Raw genomic sequence first — 20113 nt, 5'->3', positions numbered from 1 at the left:
TCTATAAAGCTCTATACAGTTCTGGCCCTCTCCCCCCTCGGGGGTAGAGAAGGACGGGGTATAAATGTTTGAAATAAATAAATAGATAGGTCTGTTACTTGCTCCCCACTTTCTCCTTATTGTTATTTTATTCATTTATATCCTACATTTCCTCCAGTACTGGGACACAAGACAGCTTATAGAACATTAACATTGCATAGCATGAGTTACCATCTGGATTATTTGTGGATTTAGGTCGTCCATAGTGATGTGAACTACCATATTCCCTCTTGGGAGCATATGACTTCTTCCTAGTTCCGCACACTTGGCTGGACCTTGGGAAGGAGGGAACTGTCAGCCATTAAGATTGAACTGGGTGATTCAGTCTCATAGGCTGGTGGGACTGATTAGAGTGGCTTGGCAAAGGATTCACTATAGTCATTGTAGTGACTGCCGACATCGCTCCAGTTTGTAGAGGGGCGTGGGAAATCTAGCGCTCCATGCCCCGCATCACCTGACTCCAGCGGAAAGCGATCAGATGGGGGAAGCACGAGCACATTCTATGCAACACGGGAGCTTTCCCATGTTGCTCTGCACTGGCTCCACCCTCTTTCACCCATGGAGCCAACACAGTATCATGTGATGAGAGCCAGCCAGCTCCGTGGGTGATCTGGGCTAAAATCGGCACATGCTGTCTATTTTAGTCCTTTGTGATGAGGTGGTAAGGCTCTTGCTTGAGTGAGAATTGGTAGTTGCCTTCTTAGCACCCTCCCTGTATTGCAGTTGTTGTATTGCATATGTCTCTATGTGTGGTTTTTGTAGTGTCACAAGTGGCAGTTGGCATTGGTCCTAGATCTGGGTCATGGATTAGCAGTACCCCTCTGGGTGTATTTCATGATCAGGAGCTATAGTAGTGGTAGGAGACATTATTTCTGGGAGGGGGAGGCTTCGGCTCACATAGTTCCTTCCTTCTCCAGGGTTCCAGCAACAGCCCAGAATATTGGGCTCATTGATCAACAGATGGCTTGGTTGATGTCTTGATTCCAAGTGCTTAGGTCAACTCTAGTTATGGCCTGGACAATAATTGCAGCTCGGACAGTGACGTGTAGAATCTTCTAAAGGCTTATGTTTGAAAATTTCAGGAAATATGTAGACTTTGCATTGTTTCTATAGCTCAAGGGACTTTCTGAAACCTGAAAGCAAAGGAGCTCTATATATCTTGATCTTACTTAAGAACATACATCAAATAAACATCTTTTTGCACCCTTGAAAATTTTCTTTAATCCTGTGCCCAGTAGTAGAGGTTTTATATTTGTTTTACTAGTTTTACTAGCCAGAAAACCTAAAGTGTCCCAGAAGTCAACTACTGGATGTTAACCTCTGGTCCTAAATGCAAAGTAAGAACTATCCCATTCCTTCTCGCTTGTCACAATAGCAGCTCAATGCCAGCACTGGGTGGCCATGAGCTCTTTCAGAACTCTGCAGCTGTCTAGCAGTGGCAACTGTGACAGGGAAGATAAGAAAGCCGTCTAGCTGGTCAAATTACTGCGGGCCAGATATGGAGCAAATTGTCATCTCCAAGGCCTTCATGTTGACCCTGAAATAACCAACGTATGTGGACAAGCCCCTAGTCTCACCCTTCTATTTGCATACAGTCACAACATCTCGGTGGTGAGGGATTGTAGCAAATTATGCTAAGGAGTTCTGCTGAACCAGTTATGAAGAACTTCTACCTTATAGGACAACTGGTGGAGATTTCTCATCTGACAACAAGCTTCTTCTACAGGCTTCTCTGGATTCCCCAGTGCTGTTGAAGAGAAGCCTGCTCCTATATCTGAATAGAAATCAGAGATAAGATGTAGGATTCCTGTTCTCAGTACTCAGGAAAGAGCCACATTTAATGTTGTATAAAAATCAAAGCATTTTTCCTCACAGTGAGGAAAGAAGAGAATTTTTAAACAGAAAGATCAATGCACCAATTATTTCTTTCTTCCCTTGCAGCAGAGGTGTTGACAACAGGCATGCCCTTCGACAACAAACTGCAGCTCGAGAAAAAGGTAGGCGGCTTGCCAACCGAGGCCCAGCATATATGTTTAATGACCGCTTAACCAGCCTTTCTATTGAAGAGGAGCGTTTTTTGGAAGCAGCAGAGTACGGCAATATTCCTGTCATCCGTAAAATGCTGGAAGAATGTTCCTCACTCAATGTGAATTGTGTAGATTATATGGGCCAGAACGCATTGCAGTTGGCTGTAGCAAATGAACATCTGGAAATCACTGAACTTTTACTTAAAAAGGAAAACTTGTCCCGCGTTGGGGATGCCTTGCTCTTAGCCATTAGCAAAGGTTATGTCCGAATAGTAGAAGCCATTTTGAGTCATCCTGCATTCGCCGAAGGCAAGAGACTAGCCACCAGTCCCAGCCAATCGGAATTACAACATGATGACTTTTATGCATATGATGAAGATGGAACTCGTTTTTCTCATGATGTGACCCCAATCATTCTAGCTGCTCACTGCCATGAGTATGAAATTGTGCACACTCTGCTGAGGAAAGGAGCTCGAATTGAGAGGCCTCATGACTATTTTTGCAAATGTAGTGAATGCAATAAGAAGCAAAAACATGACTCTTTCAGCCACTCTCGGTCTAGGATCAATGCCTACAAGGGTCTGGCAAGTCCTGCCTACTTGTCTTTATCTAGTGAGGACCCAGTAATGACTGCCTTGGAACTTAGCAATGAGTTGGCTGTGCTCGCTAATATTGAAAAAGAATTCAAGGTAAGAGTTGTCTTGTGGTTTGAGTGAAATGTTATAACATAGGAGGCTCTGCTGGATCTGAAAACAATCATCTAATTGTATGGGTAAAATTAATTCTGCATCATAGAATTAATGCAGTTTGGCACTAATGTGCTATGGAATGACAGAGGTTGTAGTTCTACAAGGTCTTTAGCCTTCTCTTCCAAAGAGTGCCTCACCAAAGTACAAATCCAAGAATTTCATAGCATTGTGCCATGGTGGTTAAAGTGGTGTCAAGCTATCTGCAGTGTAGATCCAGTCTTATACTTGATCCAAGTAATGAGGAAGCACTCACTGGTTCCCAGTTTCCACCATTTCTTCATCTAAGTATTCCTTCTTCTGTATAATGCAATGTCCTTTTAATTTATACTGGAAGAGATAGAAACATGGAATTAAGTATATTCAATTTTTAAAAAGAAACTTGGAAACACTCTCTCTTTCCAGTAAATCTTCTGGGACTGAAAACTGACAGGGACCATTTCAGTCCACTCTCAGTCTGTACTCACTTGTACTCACTCACTTGTCCTGTTACAACACTACCGTTTCCAGACACAATTGTGACCTATATACGACTGGATACAGATAGTGTGGAAATCTTCAAGGTGTGTTTTTTTAAATACCAAAACCTAAAATCATGGATAGTGGGGTGCTACTGAGACTTTTGAGGGGCCTTGGAGGCCACAAAGATGGGGTTCAGAGATTGCCGTGTTCTACTGGCTCACTGTTGCTGGATTTAGGAGTGTACTCATTCACTTCCAATGTATTTTCCTTCATAGAATGATTACAAAAAGTTGTCAATGCAGTGCAAAGACTTTGTAGTTGGACTACTTGATTTGTGTAGAAATACAGAAGAAGTGGAAGCTATTCTAAATGGAGATGTTGAACTGAACCATGGAGAGCGTGGACGTCCTAGCCTTAGCCGCTTAAAACTTGCCATAAAGTATGAAGTCAAAAAAGTAAGCTCTAAATTATGCTAATCATATTTTCTTTCTTTTTTGCATTTAGCAGACTGATTTTGACATTATTGATCTCTCAGTGATAACTTTTTATTCTGTTCTCTTTGTCAGTTTGTAGCACACCCAAATTGCCAGCAGCAGCTCCTCTCTATCTGGTATGAGAATCTGTCAGGTTTACGACAACAGACCATGGCGGTGAAGTTTTTAGTAGTTCTTGCTGTTGCTGTCGGGCTGCCATTCCTGTCGGTAGCTTACTGGATTGCTCCATGCAGTAAGGTACTAGTTGCCTTGGTAAAAGCTTATAGCTTCTGTGCTCTATTTGTGTGCAGGTTGAAAATTGGATTAAAATAATGCAAATACACAAATCTACCAGTGTGTCAGTAGCAAGTTGTTTGCTGTAATGGAATGACACCAGTTGGTCAAGAATGGCTTTTCAATAATTTTGAATCATAGGTTCTTTTTATTGCAATGTTCAGTGTGAGAGAGTATATCAGATTACAGAAAATAATTTAGACAAAGAATGACACTGGACATACAGACATGCAGATTCTATGCAATTACATTGGATTTACAATTACATGGCTAATAAACAAATGGGAATTACATTTTCACTCAACATTCACACACAGCTACATGCATTCATTCTCATGCACCCAAATTATTACCGTATCCTTTTTTCTCTCCTTGGAGAAGCACCTGTTAGGCTAGACCTTGCTTTCCCGCAGCCTGCCAACGTATAGTTTCATAACTTACATAATGCCATAACTTCATAAAACCAAAATGCCAAAACTTCTTTTCCTAAGCACAATGCTAAGGACCAGATCTCTGTTTTCCATACAGGAGAACCTGACTCCTTGCATAAAATCTAAGACCCCAAAAGTGCATATCTTCCTCTTCCCTTGAGAAAGACCCCTAAAGTGACCAGACTGCTCCCATGCAAATCTGCCACTATCCATAGGTACACTATCTCTCTCCTTCCCATGGAGCAGAGCATAGCAGGTAGAACAGACTCCTCTGGTCTACCACACTTTGAGCATTATTAGATCAAGTCTTTTATAGGAATATTCTGCTGATGTAGTCCCAGAGTTGTAAATTAATGACAGACGTCTTCCATTATGTCTCCATCTCAATTTCCTGGCCAGATGTTGATCTTCTTGATTGGTGTTGATCTTATGTTGACTTCCTTCTTAACATTGTAAACATTTCTGTTATCACTGTCCCAATTCTTATAAAACCTTACTCTTCAGTTCTTATTAGCAACTTTTAATTACAGTCCAGCAAGCAGGTAGTTAGTCATTGCAAGCCTTAATATTATACTGGTTTCTCCAAAATTATTAGCTCCATCCATACATTCATCTTCCATTCTTCCATTCATTCCCACACAACATATTAAATTCACATTTATCAAATATGCACATTGAATTTCTTAATACAGTTCTTGCATCCTGACATTCTCAGTAAAAAGCAACAAATGTACAGTCTGGTATTCTTTTGGTTAATCTCAACTGGAATAGTTGTTTTATGCAAATTGCCACATACCATATATATTTGTATATGAGTTGGCCTTACATATAAACCATGGGCAGGGTTTGGCACCAAAATTATAGATGTTGATGGCCACTCTGCAGAAAGGGGAAAACGGCAGTACCAGCAACCCCTGACCACAATCATATAGCCTACTAGAACAGTGATTCTCAAACTGTGCTGTGTGGAGCCCTTAGGGCTCCACAAAGCACAGTCAGGGCCTTGCCCCCTGCTCTCCCCTGTCTAGGAAGCATGAGGCCTGTGACTGCTTTTCCTGCATGGCAGAAACAGGTTGGACTGGGTGGCCCCTGGAGTTGCTCCTATTATTATTGTTACTGTTAACAGTTACTATTACTATTTCAAAGTCTGGATTTTCAACTGTTAGAGGTGCTTTGATTTGTGCTTTTACTGCTTTCCACTATACTCAGAGATGGTTCCTTTTTGGATAAGAATTAAAGTACCATGCTTACATTGATCCATAGATATGTCAACCCATTTTTTCGGGGTTGGGTTCTTGGTTAAATGTCTAGATGTCTATATGAATTTATACAGTAGAGATAAATTCTACTGATTAAATACCATAGTTGTGCTCCAACTGAGAACAGACTATCAGCAAGATATCAGCAATTATGTGAAACTATTTTTTCTTTTATCTGTGATGGTGGCAATGTTTGATGGAACTGAAATATCAGCCATACTATAGTCCCTAGTTGGGACATGGAACTGGACTCAGCCCTGAAACTGAGTAGGAAGGCAAACAAACAACAGGAAATGGGGGAAAGTGTCCAAGACACAATGTTTCTTTTCTTTTTGCATCTTTAATATGCATTAGCTACACACACAGACACACAATCTGTTCAAACCATAAGCCTGTTGAACTAGAGAATTTGCATGTAATGTTATTGAAATGAAAACTGCTTGAAGCTAAGATTTGTTTTGGTATGACAAATCTGTTTAGGCATCAAATGTTATGACAGCAAAAAAGATGTTATGCCAGTATGGCAGTAATGCTACATGTTCACTGCAGGCAAATTTACCAGTGCAAATGGCTTGGTGGAAGTTCAATAAAAGCATTACTGAATCTTATGTTTGATTCAGCAAAAGTCAAATATTTTATGGCATATTAAAGTAAGAATTGTATATTTTTCTATTACTGTATTTCTTAAATTCTAAGACACAGTTTTTTCCATTAAAACATTGCTAAAAATGTCATTCATCTTAGAATTGCAGGGCTTTTAAAGTATATAAAAACAACACTTTTTTTCTATTGATGATTGTCAGGATCCAGTTTCCAGGCCCTCAGTTTTGGCACTGAAAACTAGGGTCCTGACGTAGGATATTGATAAGAACTCTACAGCTGTCGACCTTGGAAAACAAATCTGTTTGTATAGATTACACTTTGGCGGGAATGTTGCATGGGGTTTTGGCTTGGCGGGAAATGTACTTTCAATTGAGGGGGTGTGTATATATGGGGTAACCAGCAGTAGCCGGGTAATCTCGGCTTTTCACATGTCCATGTATCCATTAGTAAAGATTCTCTTTGATACCAGAGTGCAGCCCTGTGTCTTCATTGGGAGCAACTGCTGTGAGCTGACATTTAAGCTGAGATTACCCGGCTACTGCCGGTTACCCCTTATATACACACCTGAAATTTGTGTGTGCCATACAACTGATGGCATCTTACAATAAAAATGTCATTATGGTAAAGTCATCCATAAAAATGTCATCATTGGTAAAGGTTATTTGGTATGCTTATTCTGGTTTTCATAAAGTAGATTATTGTCCATGAAAAGCTATGCCACTTTATCTTTTCATAGCTTTGAGTTTCTTGTAGAGAAAAAAAAATAAACATAGTAATAAAAACATAATAATAATAATAATAATAATAATAATAATAATAATAACAACAACAACAATAATATGCCTGGCAACTCTGGATATCACTCCAGGTTCAATGCCATGTTCATGCCCAGTGTAACTGGCAAATCAAGGTGGGCAAGGCAAGGATCATGATTGAGTGGCACCATGGCTGTTTGGGGGCAACACAGCTTAGCCTCCATCCAGTTCCAAAGCTGGCTTGGGGGCATGAAGTGTCACCATTTAGTTGAACTGGGTTATCTGAGCCCACACTCAGATAATGTGGGATTTTCTGCCTTGATATTCTGGGATATAGGGCTGTGTGGAAGGGCTTCTAGAAATTTTAGCTCCAAGTCTGAAGCATGTTTGATCAATTAGGCATTATTGAACACATTGACTGGGAGAGGAACCATCTCCTTCTCTAAATTCAATGGCAAAAAATGGGAACCTTGTCCATTCTAGCAGAACCCAAACAAAACCTTAACCTCCTCCACTCTCTCTGCCATGGCATTGCTTCTGGCTTTTGTCAATGTCTGGGAAATGCCATCATCCTCATCCAGGAGTGGCTGACCCCAGTTGGTATTGGTGATTTCCCTTTCTGCAGAATAATCCTTGACTTATCATATTAAAATCCATAATTATTACCTCCAAACGTATACATGAGGTTGACTTATGCATGAGTATATATGGTATCTTGCAAAACATTTACCATATTTTTCATGTACCCAGTACCCCAGAATGTGACAAAATTTCACAGTTCATTCTACACGTTCTACACATTGAATGAATTAGAGACTTGCTTCTAAAAACTCATCTTACAATAGATTTGTTTAGTCTTGAAGATGCCACTATATACAGTGTTGATTTAAATTCTTGCAATTCCTTAGCCACTTTTTCTCTTTTTCATTACTTTTGTTTGATTGTCCTCCTTCTTTCCAGTATCTGTATTTGCTTGCCTTTTCCCTACACATACAAATGCATTCGTTTCTTGGTTTCATTCTCAGTTACAAACACAGGCAGATAATCAATTTCAAAAAATTAAACCCTGCCAAGGTATTTTGTTTAGCATTTTCAAAGTGCATTTTAATCACTGCTGTCTTTAACCATCCCTTTGGAAGTTTTAAAAAGGAGCTTGTCAGCATCAAGAAGATTTATTGTGAAGAGTGGCCATTATGTGCCTGAAAGGGCTGGCTGATAATTTTTCAAAAGGAAAGCAAAACTATTTTTAGGTTGCCAGCCAAAACAAACAGATTGGGGAGTAATTTACATGGAATTCAATGGAACATATTTTTGAGTGAGTGTACTTTGCTTTGACTTTTGGACAGAGGATAACGAAAGAATCACCCTCGATGGAGGTATCAGAATCTAATTTGCCCATGATTTGGATTTTCTGATCCTTAAGAGTGTTCATTTATTAATATTAGCTTCACCCACATTTAATGTTTCATAAATAATGTATGTTTTGAGATATTGTTGTTTTTGAGATATTGTTGTTAATGTATTTGGCTTTCAGCTTTTATGGGTGTTTAGGGGAGCAGGATCCCTGTGAAAGTGAAATAACTGAATATAGATGGAGGGCATTTCTCTAGATATTTCAAGGTCCTCTGGCATGATACTATGGTCAACTTGCATGTAATCTTCTCATACAATAGCTTCATACATTTCCCTTCAGCTTCCCAGCTGATAGTAGATGAATTCATGCTTTCTGTATTTATGTAGGATGATCTCAGTTGCGCCCATATCTTGGGATGTCAGACTTCGACATGGTGGTCCATACTCTTATCACATCTCAAATACACTACTGCAACACACTCTATGTGGGGTTGCCTTTGTAGACTGTTTGGAAGCTTTATGTGGTCCAATGGGTGGCAGCCAGTTTTTTTTACTGGAGCAGCATACAGGAAGCATACAACCCTCCTGCTAGAACAGCTCCATTGGCTGCCAGTCTGCTACCAAGCACAATTCAAAGTGTGGGCTTTAGCCTATAAAACTCTAAATGAGTCTGGCTCAGCGTTATGATCTGCTGAGGAAGTCCTTCACAGGTGCAATTGGTGGGGACGAGAGACAGGGCCTTCTTGGTGGTGGCCCCTCGGCTTTCGAACTCTCTCCCCAGTGAGATCAGATCATATCAGATCAGCTCCCTCCCTCGTGGTGTTCAGGGAAAAAACTTAAACCTGGGTGTGCAAAAAGGCATTTGGCAAGTGGCAGATTTACAGTATAACACCTATTACGATATAGTCATAAATGAAGCAGCTAATTAATGACTATGGAACTGGTGCAATGTTTAATATGTTTTATATTATGTTTTTATTAATTTGTATTTATATGGTTATTGATTTTAGTTAATGATGTGTATTGTGTTTGTATGTATTTTATGGCACTGAATTTTTGCCAAATTGTAAGCCTCTCTGAGTCCCTCTTTGGGGTGAGAGAGAGGGGGATAGAAATACAGTAAGTAAATAAATAAATAAATCTCATGGAACAGATAGAGAAACACTGTCTGGACATAAACATTGAGGAATATGTGTGTTGCCAGACTCAATGATCTTTTCTGTGGGTCTTATAGAATGCTCTTTTTCAGAATGTACAGCAGCTCTTTATTTCTTTGTAAACAATCTTTTATAGACCCAGGCTGCCTTTAATTGAATGAAGGCACACCTTTTATACAGTTTGAATATCCCTTATGCTTGGGACCAGAAGTATTTTGGATTTCAGATCTGGAATACTTTTATTTGCATATATGTACATAATGAGATATTGTCATTATGCATAATGAGATATTGTCATTTCGGAGAGAAAATTCATTTCTATTTCATGTGCACTCTATACAACAAGCCTGAGGGTAGTTTTATGCAATCTTTTAAAAGTTTTTTTGTGCATGAAATAACATTTATGTATATAACAAAAGCAGCAGTATTTTAGCCATATATCTGGACAGGTTTGCTTTGTGAAGGATTTTGAATTACTTGATAAGGGATGATCAACTTGTATTTTTCCTGTTCATTTATGGTGGTGACTATTGTGAATATCATCTTCATTAATTTTATCTCAGGCTTTGTTTTTGTCTTCTCATTAAAATGTTTAACATCTGATTCTATAAATCACATTGAGAGTCTTTGCATAGAAGTGAGGAATAACACTTTTATCCATTCATTAAATAAGTGAACAGAGATTGTTGTGCTTTTGGGCCATAGGAAAACTTAACATTGACATTTCCTGGTCTCATATTCAGCCTGTAAGCCTCAAAGCTTGGAAAAGTTATTTTTTAGACTATAGCTGCCAGAATCCCCCAGCTGGTAAACCCAAAAGCCATACTGGCTGCTCATTTCTGGAATGTTGTTGTTTATTCATTTAATCACTTCGGAGTCTTTGTGACCTCATGGACCAGCCCACGTCAGTGCTCCCTGTTGGCCATCACCACCCCCAACTCATTGAAGTTCAAGCCAATTACTTCAAGGATGCATCCATCCGTCTTGTCCTTGCTTGGTCCCTCTTCCTTTTTCCTTCCATTTTCCCCAGCATCATTATCTTCTCCAAGCTTTCCTGTCTGGAATGTATAGTGCAAAAAAAGATTTTGTTCCCCAGGCTTTGTTAATCTTTAAGTGCTTTAGTGGTTTGAGTGGCACACAGGAAATATATACATATCTATCTAGAAAATTGTAAAAGGCTAATTAAAAACTGCATCAGGAGCTAATTGTTTTACACACTTCATGTCTTCCTGTAAATGTGCGATAGCTGTCAGTTGCTTCTTTTTGCTGGCTGCTTTATCCTAAATGTTTTGCCTTGCAAGAAAGTGATGCAAATTTAATTTGTTTTGCAGTTGGGTAGGATAATGCGTGGACCCTTTATGAAGTTTGTGGCACATGCAGCTTCTTTCACCATTTTTCTTGGGCTCTTGGTCATGAACGCAGCAGACAGATTTGATGGTACCAAGCTGAAGCCAAATGAAACCAACGTAGATGGTGGGAAGCAGCTGTTTAGGATGAAAACATCATGCTTCTCATGGATGGAGCTGCTTATTATCTCGTGGGTAATAGGTAAAATCCTTTACTTTAATTATGTATTACAACTGTAGAAGAGGATTGCATTTTTTGGAAATAGAGTAATCTTGCAATGACAACACATGAGGTACACGGCGAAAGATCTTGCCTTTCATTCATATTCATTTCTTCATATCTCGGCCTGCAAAATCAGTCTACCCTTTTTCCTCTGTGGTGGTGATCTGCCACTTCCATTTTTTTATTTACAGTATTTATATTCCGCTCTTCTCACCCCAAAGAGGACTCAGAGCGCATCAGAGAACACATACACGGCAAGCATTCAATGTCATTATACACTGACAATGCAGACAATTGTACATAGGTAAAGGTGTATATATATAGGCTTCTCCATCTTTGGTATCTTGGAAGCTGTGTTTGGTTCTGGCACGGGGGTAGGGGTGTGTGCTGTCACTCCACTTTCCCTGCTGAAGAGCTTTGTTCATAAACTTCCTTCTTGATTAACTCGCCATCACTTTTCAAGCATTTCCTTATGGGTGCCTTAAATACCTCCCCGCTTAAGCAGTACCTACTTATCTACTCACATTGCTGTTTTTGAAACTGCTACGTAGACAGAAGCTGGAGTAAAGGCCATGAGCTCACCCTGTCCTGGGCTTCAAACTGTTAACCTTGCGGTTGGCAAGATTTACTGCAGCTAGTGGTTAATCTGCTGTGCTAAAGCCCAACCCAACACTTCCATAGGGTGTATCTCTCTACCCTGTAGAATTAATATAGTTTGACACCACTTGAACTGGTATGGATCAATGCTATCAAATCATGGCATTTGTAATTTTATAAGGTCTTTATCCTTCTCTAGTGCCTCGCCAGACTACAGATCCCACAATTCCATAGTATTGAGCTCTGGGAGTGTAAAACTGTGTTGATTCTACAGCATAAAAGACGCCACAAACAGGACTTTGTTCAGAACGCTCTGATTATATCAGGTGATGGACCAATAAATACCTCTCAACTGCAACATCTACATTTATACCAACCAGCAGCCACCAGTGGCTTGAATATCGGATGCTCAATACAGCCCACGCTGAATATTTGACAGCCACATATAAAACATTTCTATACCTTTCCCATGACATGTTGTTATTCATTTATTTGTAATTTACATTTCAGAAGCCTAGGGAAAAAGGAATTCAAGTGTCAATGTGTACATGTCTTACTTGAGATTTCATATGAGAAAGGCAATACAGGTTTTCTTTTCAACTTTATTATTATTATTATGAAAGCATCTAAGAGGTGAAGAACTCTGTCTATAGATAAAACAACACATTAAATGAAACCAAAACTATTTCATTTCAAGCTGCATTTTCTAAATAAGAATTAGATAACCTTTTAATAGATTTTAAAAAAATAACCCCCCCCCCCCAAAAAAAAAAGCTGTCTGTTACAGGCAGGATAAATAACACAACACTAATGAGCACATTAAAATATTGTTCCAGATTCCTGGAGGGTACTAATATGCAAGATCAGAGAAAGTTGACTTGATAAGAGACAGCTTTCCAGTTAATTAAATGCTATACTGTAGAAGCCTAGAACAAAATGTGATAAAAGTTAAATGAAACAAGATCAGCATGAAATGGAAAGAAATGAGCCAATACTCTAATATACTATAAATTATAAAGAATATGAAACAATACCAGAGATAAAACATTGTTATGACACACATTCATTTGTCAGAAATGAAGGAACAGAATTAAAACTCTTTGCTGTACCTTTTACATTCACTCAAAAGGCACTAGATCTTGTCTGATCTTGGAATAAACAGAGTCAGTCTTGGTTTCATATTTTGGATTCCAATGAATATCCGGTGCTGTGGGCCGTATTTCAAAGAAAGGAACTTGCCTATTCCTTGCCTAAGAAAACATTATGAGACTCAAGGGAGTTGTTGCAAGTCAATAGGTGACTTGAAGGCACATATACACACATACAGTACAGAAGAAGGCAAGACACTTGTAGCTTATCTCTCATCTGTTCCTCCTCATCCTTTCTTTCGTCAGCTGCCTTCCATATCTCTAGTTGTAGCCAGTGGCTTCCCAACTAGTGGGGTGGTGAAGCTCTCACCCCAACTTGAGTATAGAGACCAACCCTTTAGGGAACGTTAAAGTTCACATTAATATCTGGAACCGAGTTACCACCCCTCAGACTCAGAAGTGGTGTTGGGAGATCAAAAGACAACCTGGCTAAATGGCACTACCTAGATCAGTGGTTCTCAACCTGTGGGTCTCCAGATGTTTTGGCCTTCAACTCCCAGAAATCCTAACAGCTGGTAAACTGGCTGAGATTTCTGGGATAAGCTGGGAGTTGTAGGTCAAAACACCTGGGGACCCACAGGTTGAGAACCACTGACCTAGATGAATCCTCCACCTTGTGTGACTGTGAAGAAGAGCAAACAACTCAGCATCTGTATGCTTGCCCACAATGCCCTGCGTCATTCACAGAGGAAGAACTGTTTAAAGCTACAGACAATGCAGTCGCTGTTGCCCGTTTTTGGTCTAAAAATATTTAACTGCTTGTGCTCCCTTTACTTTATAAGTTTTATACTTATTTATTTATGCAATGCTTTTGACACAAAATAAATAAAGACCACCCCTCTGATATAGAGCTGCCAGAGTTCACTTACTTGGAGGTATTTTAAAGAAGGTAGCAGTAGGGAGTCTGTAGGTGGTCAATTAAATATTACATTCAAAAGAGCTCTACTAACATGCCTGGTTTCCAAGCCTGGCTCAGAAAACAAATAAGATAAGTAAATAGAAACATTTTGAACCTTGTAGAGATCACTTAAAGTCTTTCAAAATGCATCCAGAAATGATTTCTTATTTCACAAATCCATACTTTTCTTAAGCTAGACCTAGGCATTTTGAAAACATATTGGGGATAGCTGGTGAGGTAGATGGATCTGTTCTCTACTTTTCTCTCAGTTCTGCTGTCCATGCAGATTCTGCATAAAAACTGGGTAGCTATAAAAGTCTTATATGAAAGGAAACTTAGCTGGGGCTGTTTTTGAAGGCACGGAGAAATATATTTGGGTATCATCAGCATACTGATAATACCCTACCCCATGCCTCCTGATATCTCTCCCAGCAGTTTCATGTAAATATTAAAAAGCATTTGGGATAGAATGGCACCTTCTGGGATGCCATATAACAATTGTTTTTTGAGGAACAGCTATTCCCAGGCACCACCATCTGGAACCTGCCTGAGAGGTATGACTGGAACCACTGTAACACAGTGATTCTGATTCCCAGCCCCTCCAGATGTTCCTGAAGGATATCATGGTTGATGGTATCAAAAGCCCCTAAAAGGTCTAGAAACACTAATGGGCATTCACTAAGATGACCATCACAGTCTCAGCTCCATATCCCTCTCTGAAGCCAGTTTGAAATGAGTCAAGAAAGCGTGTATCATCCAAAACTGCCTGAGTTGGAGGACAACTGCCTTTTCAATCACTTTACCCAAAAATGGAGGTTAGAGACTGGTCTGTAATTATTTAGGCCCAGATAAAATATAATAAAGTGCTGGGAACCGACACAAAAGGAAACGAAAGGAAAATGCAAGCATTGGAGAATTGTGGGTTCTCTTACCAGTATGTGATGTAGTTGTGGGTTCTCTTACCAGTATGTGATGTAAGAAAAGAATGATAGGACCATGAAAAGAATTAGAGTGAAAGAAGCTATATGTGGTCCTTTATACTGGGAATTATGAAGGCATATTGTAAATACCCAGGTTGCAATCTGGTAAACCTTCTCCAAGCACTATCATTTTATCTAACAAAAGGGTGTGAAATTGAAAGCTGTTGTCATGTGTGATCTCTGCTTCCTTACTTTAGGTATGATATGGTCTGAATGTAAAGAAATTTGGTCTCAAGGTCCCAAGGAATACCTGTTTGAGTTGTGGAATATGCTAGATTTCGGTATGCTAGCTATTTTTGTAGCTTCCTTCATTGCAAGGTTTATGGCATTTTGGCATGCTTCCAGAGCCCAGAACATTGTTGATGCTGATACAGACTTGAAGAGCTTATCAACTGCAACGTTACAGCCAGACATAAAGTACTACACTTTGGGTGAGTCTATATTTTAACAGTTTTAGTGTGTAAAGCTAAGAACTGTTCAAATTTAATTAGTTTCAACAGATTAGTTTATATAAATGAAATCCAAGGTGGATTTGTTTTCCATGTGGATTGTTGGCTGTTTATATACAGATTAACATCCCCTTGCCATACATTCTATATCTGAAAGATATCAAAAATGCTCACTTCTTCCCTTGAGAAAGGGGGCTAGATACACACCACGTTCCTGCAGAGTTTTTCTCAATGAGCTATTGCTCCACTACTGAGGAAGGCCTAGGCCAGGAGTTTTCAAACTGTGGTTCAGATGTGGCCCTCCAAGGTCATTTACCCAGCCCCATCCTAAACTTTAGTCTTAGGGTCGCCTTAAGTCTGAAATGACTTGAAGACACACAATAGCAACAATAATCCTAATTAGTAATTTGACTATCTGATCAGCCAAAAGCTCACATGTCCCATTGAAATACTGTTAAGTTAATGTTGGTTAAAACTATTCTCCATTTTAAGTAATGCATTGCTCTTTCATGTTTCTTTGCATTATAAATAAGATATGTGCAGGAATTCATGTTTTTTCAAACTGTAATCTTGCCCCCTCCCCAACCATGAATTGGCCATCTGCTTAAGCCTTGTGACTTGATTTACGCAAAGCCTCTGTATAAAAAAACATGTGGCAGGGAAGCTAAAAGATATCTGGCTTCCATGGGCTTGGGAACGTTGGAAAGTTCTGGCTGCCTGGCCATCTATGGTAGTATGCAATTTTCTGTACAAAACAACTAAGATTGAATTTTGTGACTGAATTGTGAATAGTTTTGAAAATGAAATGATTTTTGAAGACTTTTCTACAGTGGGAAGAAAATTCTTAAAATTATTCATTTCTATCTTGAAGAATAAACTTACTGAAGAGTTACACCCCCATTGTTCCATTAAAAAAACAGCAATGTGGACACATCCTTCTGGAAGGCTCACTCATGGGAAAGTTTTTGCTTTGACAACTCCTAGAACCTTTCAACCAGTATGACCAATGGCCATGCTGACAGTTGTAATTCAGATTTTAACACTTTTCCAGTACAATGGATGTCCTTTAACATCAGCCCAGTGGAAAGAGTGCCTACATGTTATGACAGTGAGGAGATAGAAATAACTTTCCAGTTGATTGTAGTATACCCTCCAATATTTCACAGGTGAAAACCAGCACACATGTGACCAAGCCACACCAGAAAGTGGTCAAGATTGCAAAGGATATCAGTGAGGCAGAACACACAAGCTAAGAGAGGCTGTAGCTGTTTGCTTTTGCTTTTGTTTACTGTGAAGGGCAAGAATCCACCTTTTTGCCCCGGCTGAATTAATTGCGTAGATATTACTTTTGTGTGTTGAATTAAATTTGCAGCAAATATAAGAACAAGGGGAGAAAGTGGAAGACAGAAACACAATTTAAGAGTTTTAAAAGTGAGACATCAAAGGGGTAACTGGGACTGACCCTGCAAATTGGGACACCTGGAGGGTAATGCCAGGGAAATATGAGTCCTGTATTTCAGAAATATTAAAACAAAGACATTTGTGCTTCTTTTCTTTTTTTCCCCCCCTTTCAGCAAGAATAGACTGGGATCCATCAGACCCTCAAATAATATCTGAAGGCCTATATGCAATAGCTGTGGTTTTAAGTTTCTCAAGAATCGCATACATTCTGCCAGCCAATGAAAGCTTTGGACCACTGCAGATATCACTTGGTAGAACTGTGAAAGACATATTCAAGTTCATGGTCATTTTTATCATGGTTTTTGTGGCCTTCATGATAGGAATGTTTAATCTGTACTCTTACTACCTGGGAGCAAAACAAAATGAAGCATTCACTACGTAAGTTAATGTTGCTGAAATGTGTAGATGGTTTATTGGAAGGCAACTCAATTGGATTATGCCTAATAGCTCTTGTACAATTGATTTACTATGAGCAGAATGTAAGTATCCAATCCCATCATTTATCTAGCAATAATCTAGAATTGATTTCTCAATATTTTTTCCTAATTGCTAGTAGTGGTGACGCAGTGAAATACCAAGGGAATTTCATGTGAAGTAATTCTAGAACAACTTCAAAAATTCTAATAAGACTTTGACATGAATGAGTTCAACAGTGATTAGTGGTTTTCATTAGATTGCCCGTTACTCATAATTATGTAGTCAGGGTAGGAGAATTTTCTGAAAGCCAGTATACCATTTGGACTACCAAATTTGGTACAGACCATAGAGCTACCATTGCATGCAAACAGGTTTTATAAGCTGCCCCAACAAAACAGGGATGTCTAAGCACCTTGGGTGGCACTGTTTGTATTCTTCCTGAAAAGGTTTAGAGGTGGCACTCCACATTTGTGCATTTGACTTTTGTAGATTTGATTATTTACATTTTGATTAAAATATTATCTCTATTAATTTCTAGGTCTAGTATGATTCTATGGCCAACTTCTTGTGGAAGCTGACCATAGAGTCATACTGAAAGGAGAGAGGTTAAAAAACCCTTTTTTGTTTATGATTTTTCACTTTCGGTTTTTCACTTTTGGTCCCTAACCTCAGTGAATATGAAGGGTTAACAATATATCTCTAATTTATATATATATTAGCACAAAGGCAATTTGTGTGTTATGATTGCATAATTTGTTTGTTGTTTGCATGTGTGTGTGTGTGCCATTTGCTGTGTATTGGAATTAAAAGGAGTGGGGCCTGCAATAAAATGTTGCACAATGCAGTGCTATTCTTCAGGGTTTAATATTTCTGCTGGTTTCTCATTTTTGTCACCTCTCAGCTATCTAACATTCTGTTTTTACTATGCATGTCCAGTTCTAATTGGACAGCCTTTCCTAGTAGGTTTTTAAAAATACATAGTTTATCTCCCTGCAAATCTTACTGCCTCCTGATTTCCCCTTATGCGTATGGATGATCCTGTTTGGTCTGTATAATAATTTATTTGGAGAATGGAGTTTTCTACGGGCATATGTAAGGATGCAGTTCTGTACTCAAATGTGTAGAATTACATTTCCATTGCACTCTTATAGACCAATGGACTTTTTTTTTACTGACTTGCTTGAAACTAGTGATTTTGCATGTCCATCTGGAACGCTTAGTTCGAAACACTCTTGTAAAGGAATAGCATTTCAATACTACTTGCAGACATGTAATATTCATTACTTTTATGTCTTTTTCCTTTTGAGGGAGGGGTCATATCCCAGTTTAAAGCAACTAAATACAGAATATGACAGTTTGTTTTGGGCAGGTATCATTCAATTCAACCTTGTGTCAAATTTCTGAAAGGCTGAATATCTATTGAGAGTAGTTGAACATATGCTAGCCATTCCCCCTCATTCAATCCAAGATGAAAGGTAGAGGGGGCAGATAGTTGAGAGGATTTAAGCATATGCAGTTGAAAAAGATTAGCCAGTTAAAGATCGGTTTTAATTCCTCCTTAGGCTTGGATAGAGCAACTCTAAAGTTTTTGTGTTACATCTCATTGACTACAAGGATGTGACTATTGCAAGGTGAGATTGTAACAAATTCCAGGTTAGCAATGGAAATACTATTCATAAATATTCATAAAATCATAAAAAATATGTTTTTGAGTGCCAAGAAATTCTGTTGAGAAGAATCCTGGACTTTGCAGTTCTGCATACAATTCACACAGGGTTGTTTTGCACCGAAAGCAGCACTTTCAGTGCAAAGTAAACAGAATTTGTTGTGTGGGAAATAGTATTTTGATGCATAAATATTAATTATTGGGACAGCATTTCCAGCAGATGAATCAATATTTGTGTGTTGAAATAATATTTTTCACATATTTTCTGTGCAAAATGAGCATGGACACATTTTGAAAAAAACAAAACTCCAATGTCTCAAAAATAGTTTGAATTAGAGAATTTGACAATAAAGAATTGGTTGAATAGGTTATGGCCTACAGCACTATTGGAAAAGCCAACTTATAAGCAAAGATTAGCAAAAGCAGAAATAGAAGATCTATTTGATAATACAGAGAAGCCATTTAGCTTCATGTGTAAAACTAGTGGCAAATTCAAACCACCAAATTATTGAGAAAGACTGTGGATGAACAATAAGAAAATACATTACAACGGTTCTATGTAATGAATGAAAATAGATTAAGTAGTAGTATAGAACTGACAGAGCTGTATTGTATATAACACTATGTGAATGATGGGCTAGAGCTGAGGGGAGTATAGATCTAGGAATAGATGATGTAACAAGACAACTATATTATGTGAGATGTTCAGAAATTAGTAAACTTTTAAAATAAAAAAATTAAAGCCAATGACAACTTTTTTTGTGTAGAAACCAACATCTGCTGTGCAGTGCAGAAATTTTCTCCACTGAAACATTATTTTCTACGCAGAAAATTTTGCACTGAATAAGTCCTTAATTGCAAGTATGAGTTATCAAACGGTATAGCTTTTAAATTCCTCAATGCAAATTTTATTTCTCTTTCTCATTGGCTTTTTATTTCTTTTCCCTTTCAATTCACATTTTCTAGCTACTGAGAACACTGGGTCCCCTGCAGTTTTTGTGTGTCCCCAAATCTTCTTCAACTTATGGTGACCCTAAAACTAACCTATAATGGGTTTTTCTTGGCAAGATTTGTTTAGAAGGAAGTTGTAATTGCTCTTCTCTGGGGATGAGAGAGTTTGACTTTCTCAGGGTCATCTGGAGGTCCCCATGGCTGGGCAGTGATTAGGACCCTGGCCTTCAGAATCCTAGGCTAACATTTAAATCACTGCGCCATATTGGCTTTGATACTGAGTCCCTATTAGGCTCTTATTTTAATCTCCTTCCTTTCCTTGCATTTTTTTTGAACTTCTACAAACTGCCCCTGGACACTGTTGTTATGGGGCTGACA

General features: G+C 38.8%; 1 protein-coding gene across 2 annotated transcripts in view; it reads left to right on the top strand.

Moving 5' to 3' along the window:
- TRPC6 (transient receptor potential cation channel subfamily C member 6) overlaps positions 1 to 20113 on the top strand; it is an 84293-nt gene that overhangs the window by 50859 nt on the left and 13321 nt on the right. Inside the window, exons 2-7 of one of the 2 annotated variants that reach the window (XM_060771071.2) lie at positions 1984 to 2755; positions 3550 to 3729; positions 3841 to 4005; positions 10931 to 11147; positions 14989 to 15222; positions 16815 to 17079. In XM_060771071.2, coding sequence (XP_060627054.2) covers positions 1984 to 2755; positions 3550 to 3729; positions 3841 to 4005; positions 10931 to 11147; positions 14989 to 15222; positions 16815 to 17079 — 1833 coding nt within the window. Of the gene's footprint in view, positions 1 to 1980; positions 2756 to 3549; positions 3730 to 3840; positions 4006 to 10930; positions 11148 to 14988; positions 15223 to 16814; positions 17080 to 20113 lie in introns of both variants that reach the window. The other variant, XM_060771070.2, reaches the window with a different exon arrangement.

This window comes from Anolis sagrei, chromosome 3 (genome assembly GCF_037176765.1).
Source record: "Anolis sagrei isolate rAnoSag1 chromosome 3, rAnoSag1.mat, whole genome shotgun sequence".
Classification (NCBI taxonomy): domain Eukaryota; kingdom Metazoa; phylum Chordata; class Lepidosauria; order Squamata; family Dactyloidae; genus Anolis; species Anolis sagrei.
The sequence above is the reverse complement of the archived record's forward strand: the minus strand, read 5'-3'. Positions and strand labels throughout refer to the sequence as shown.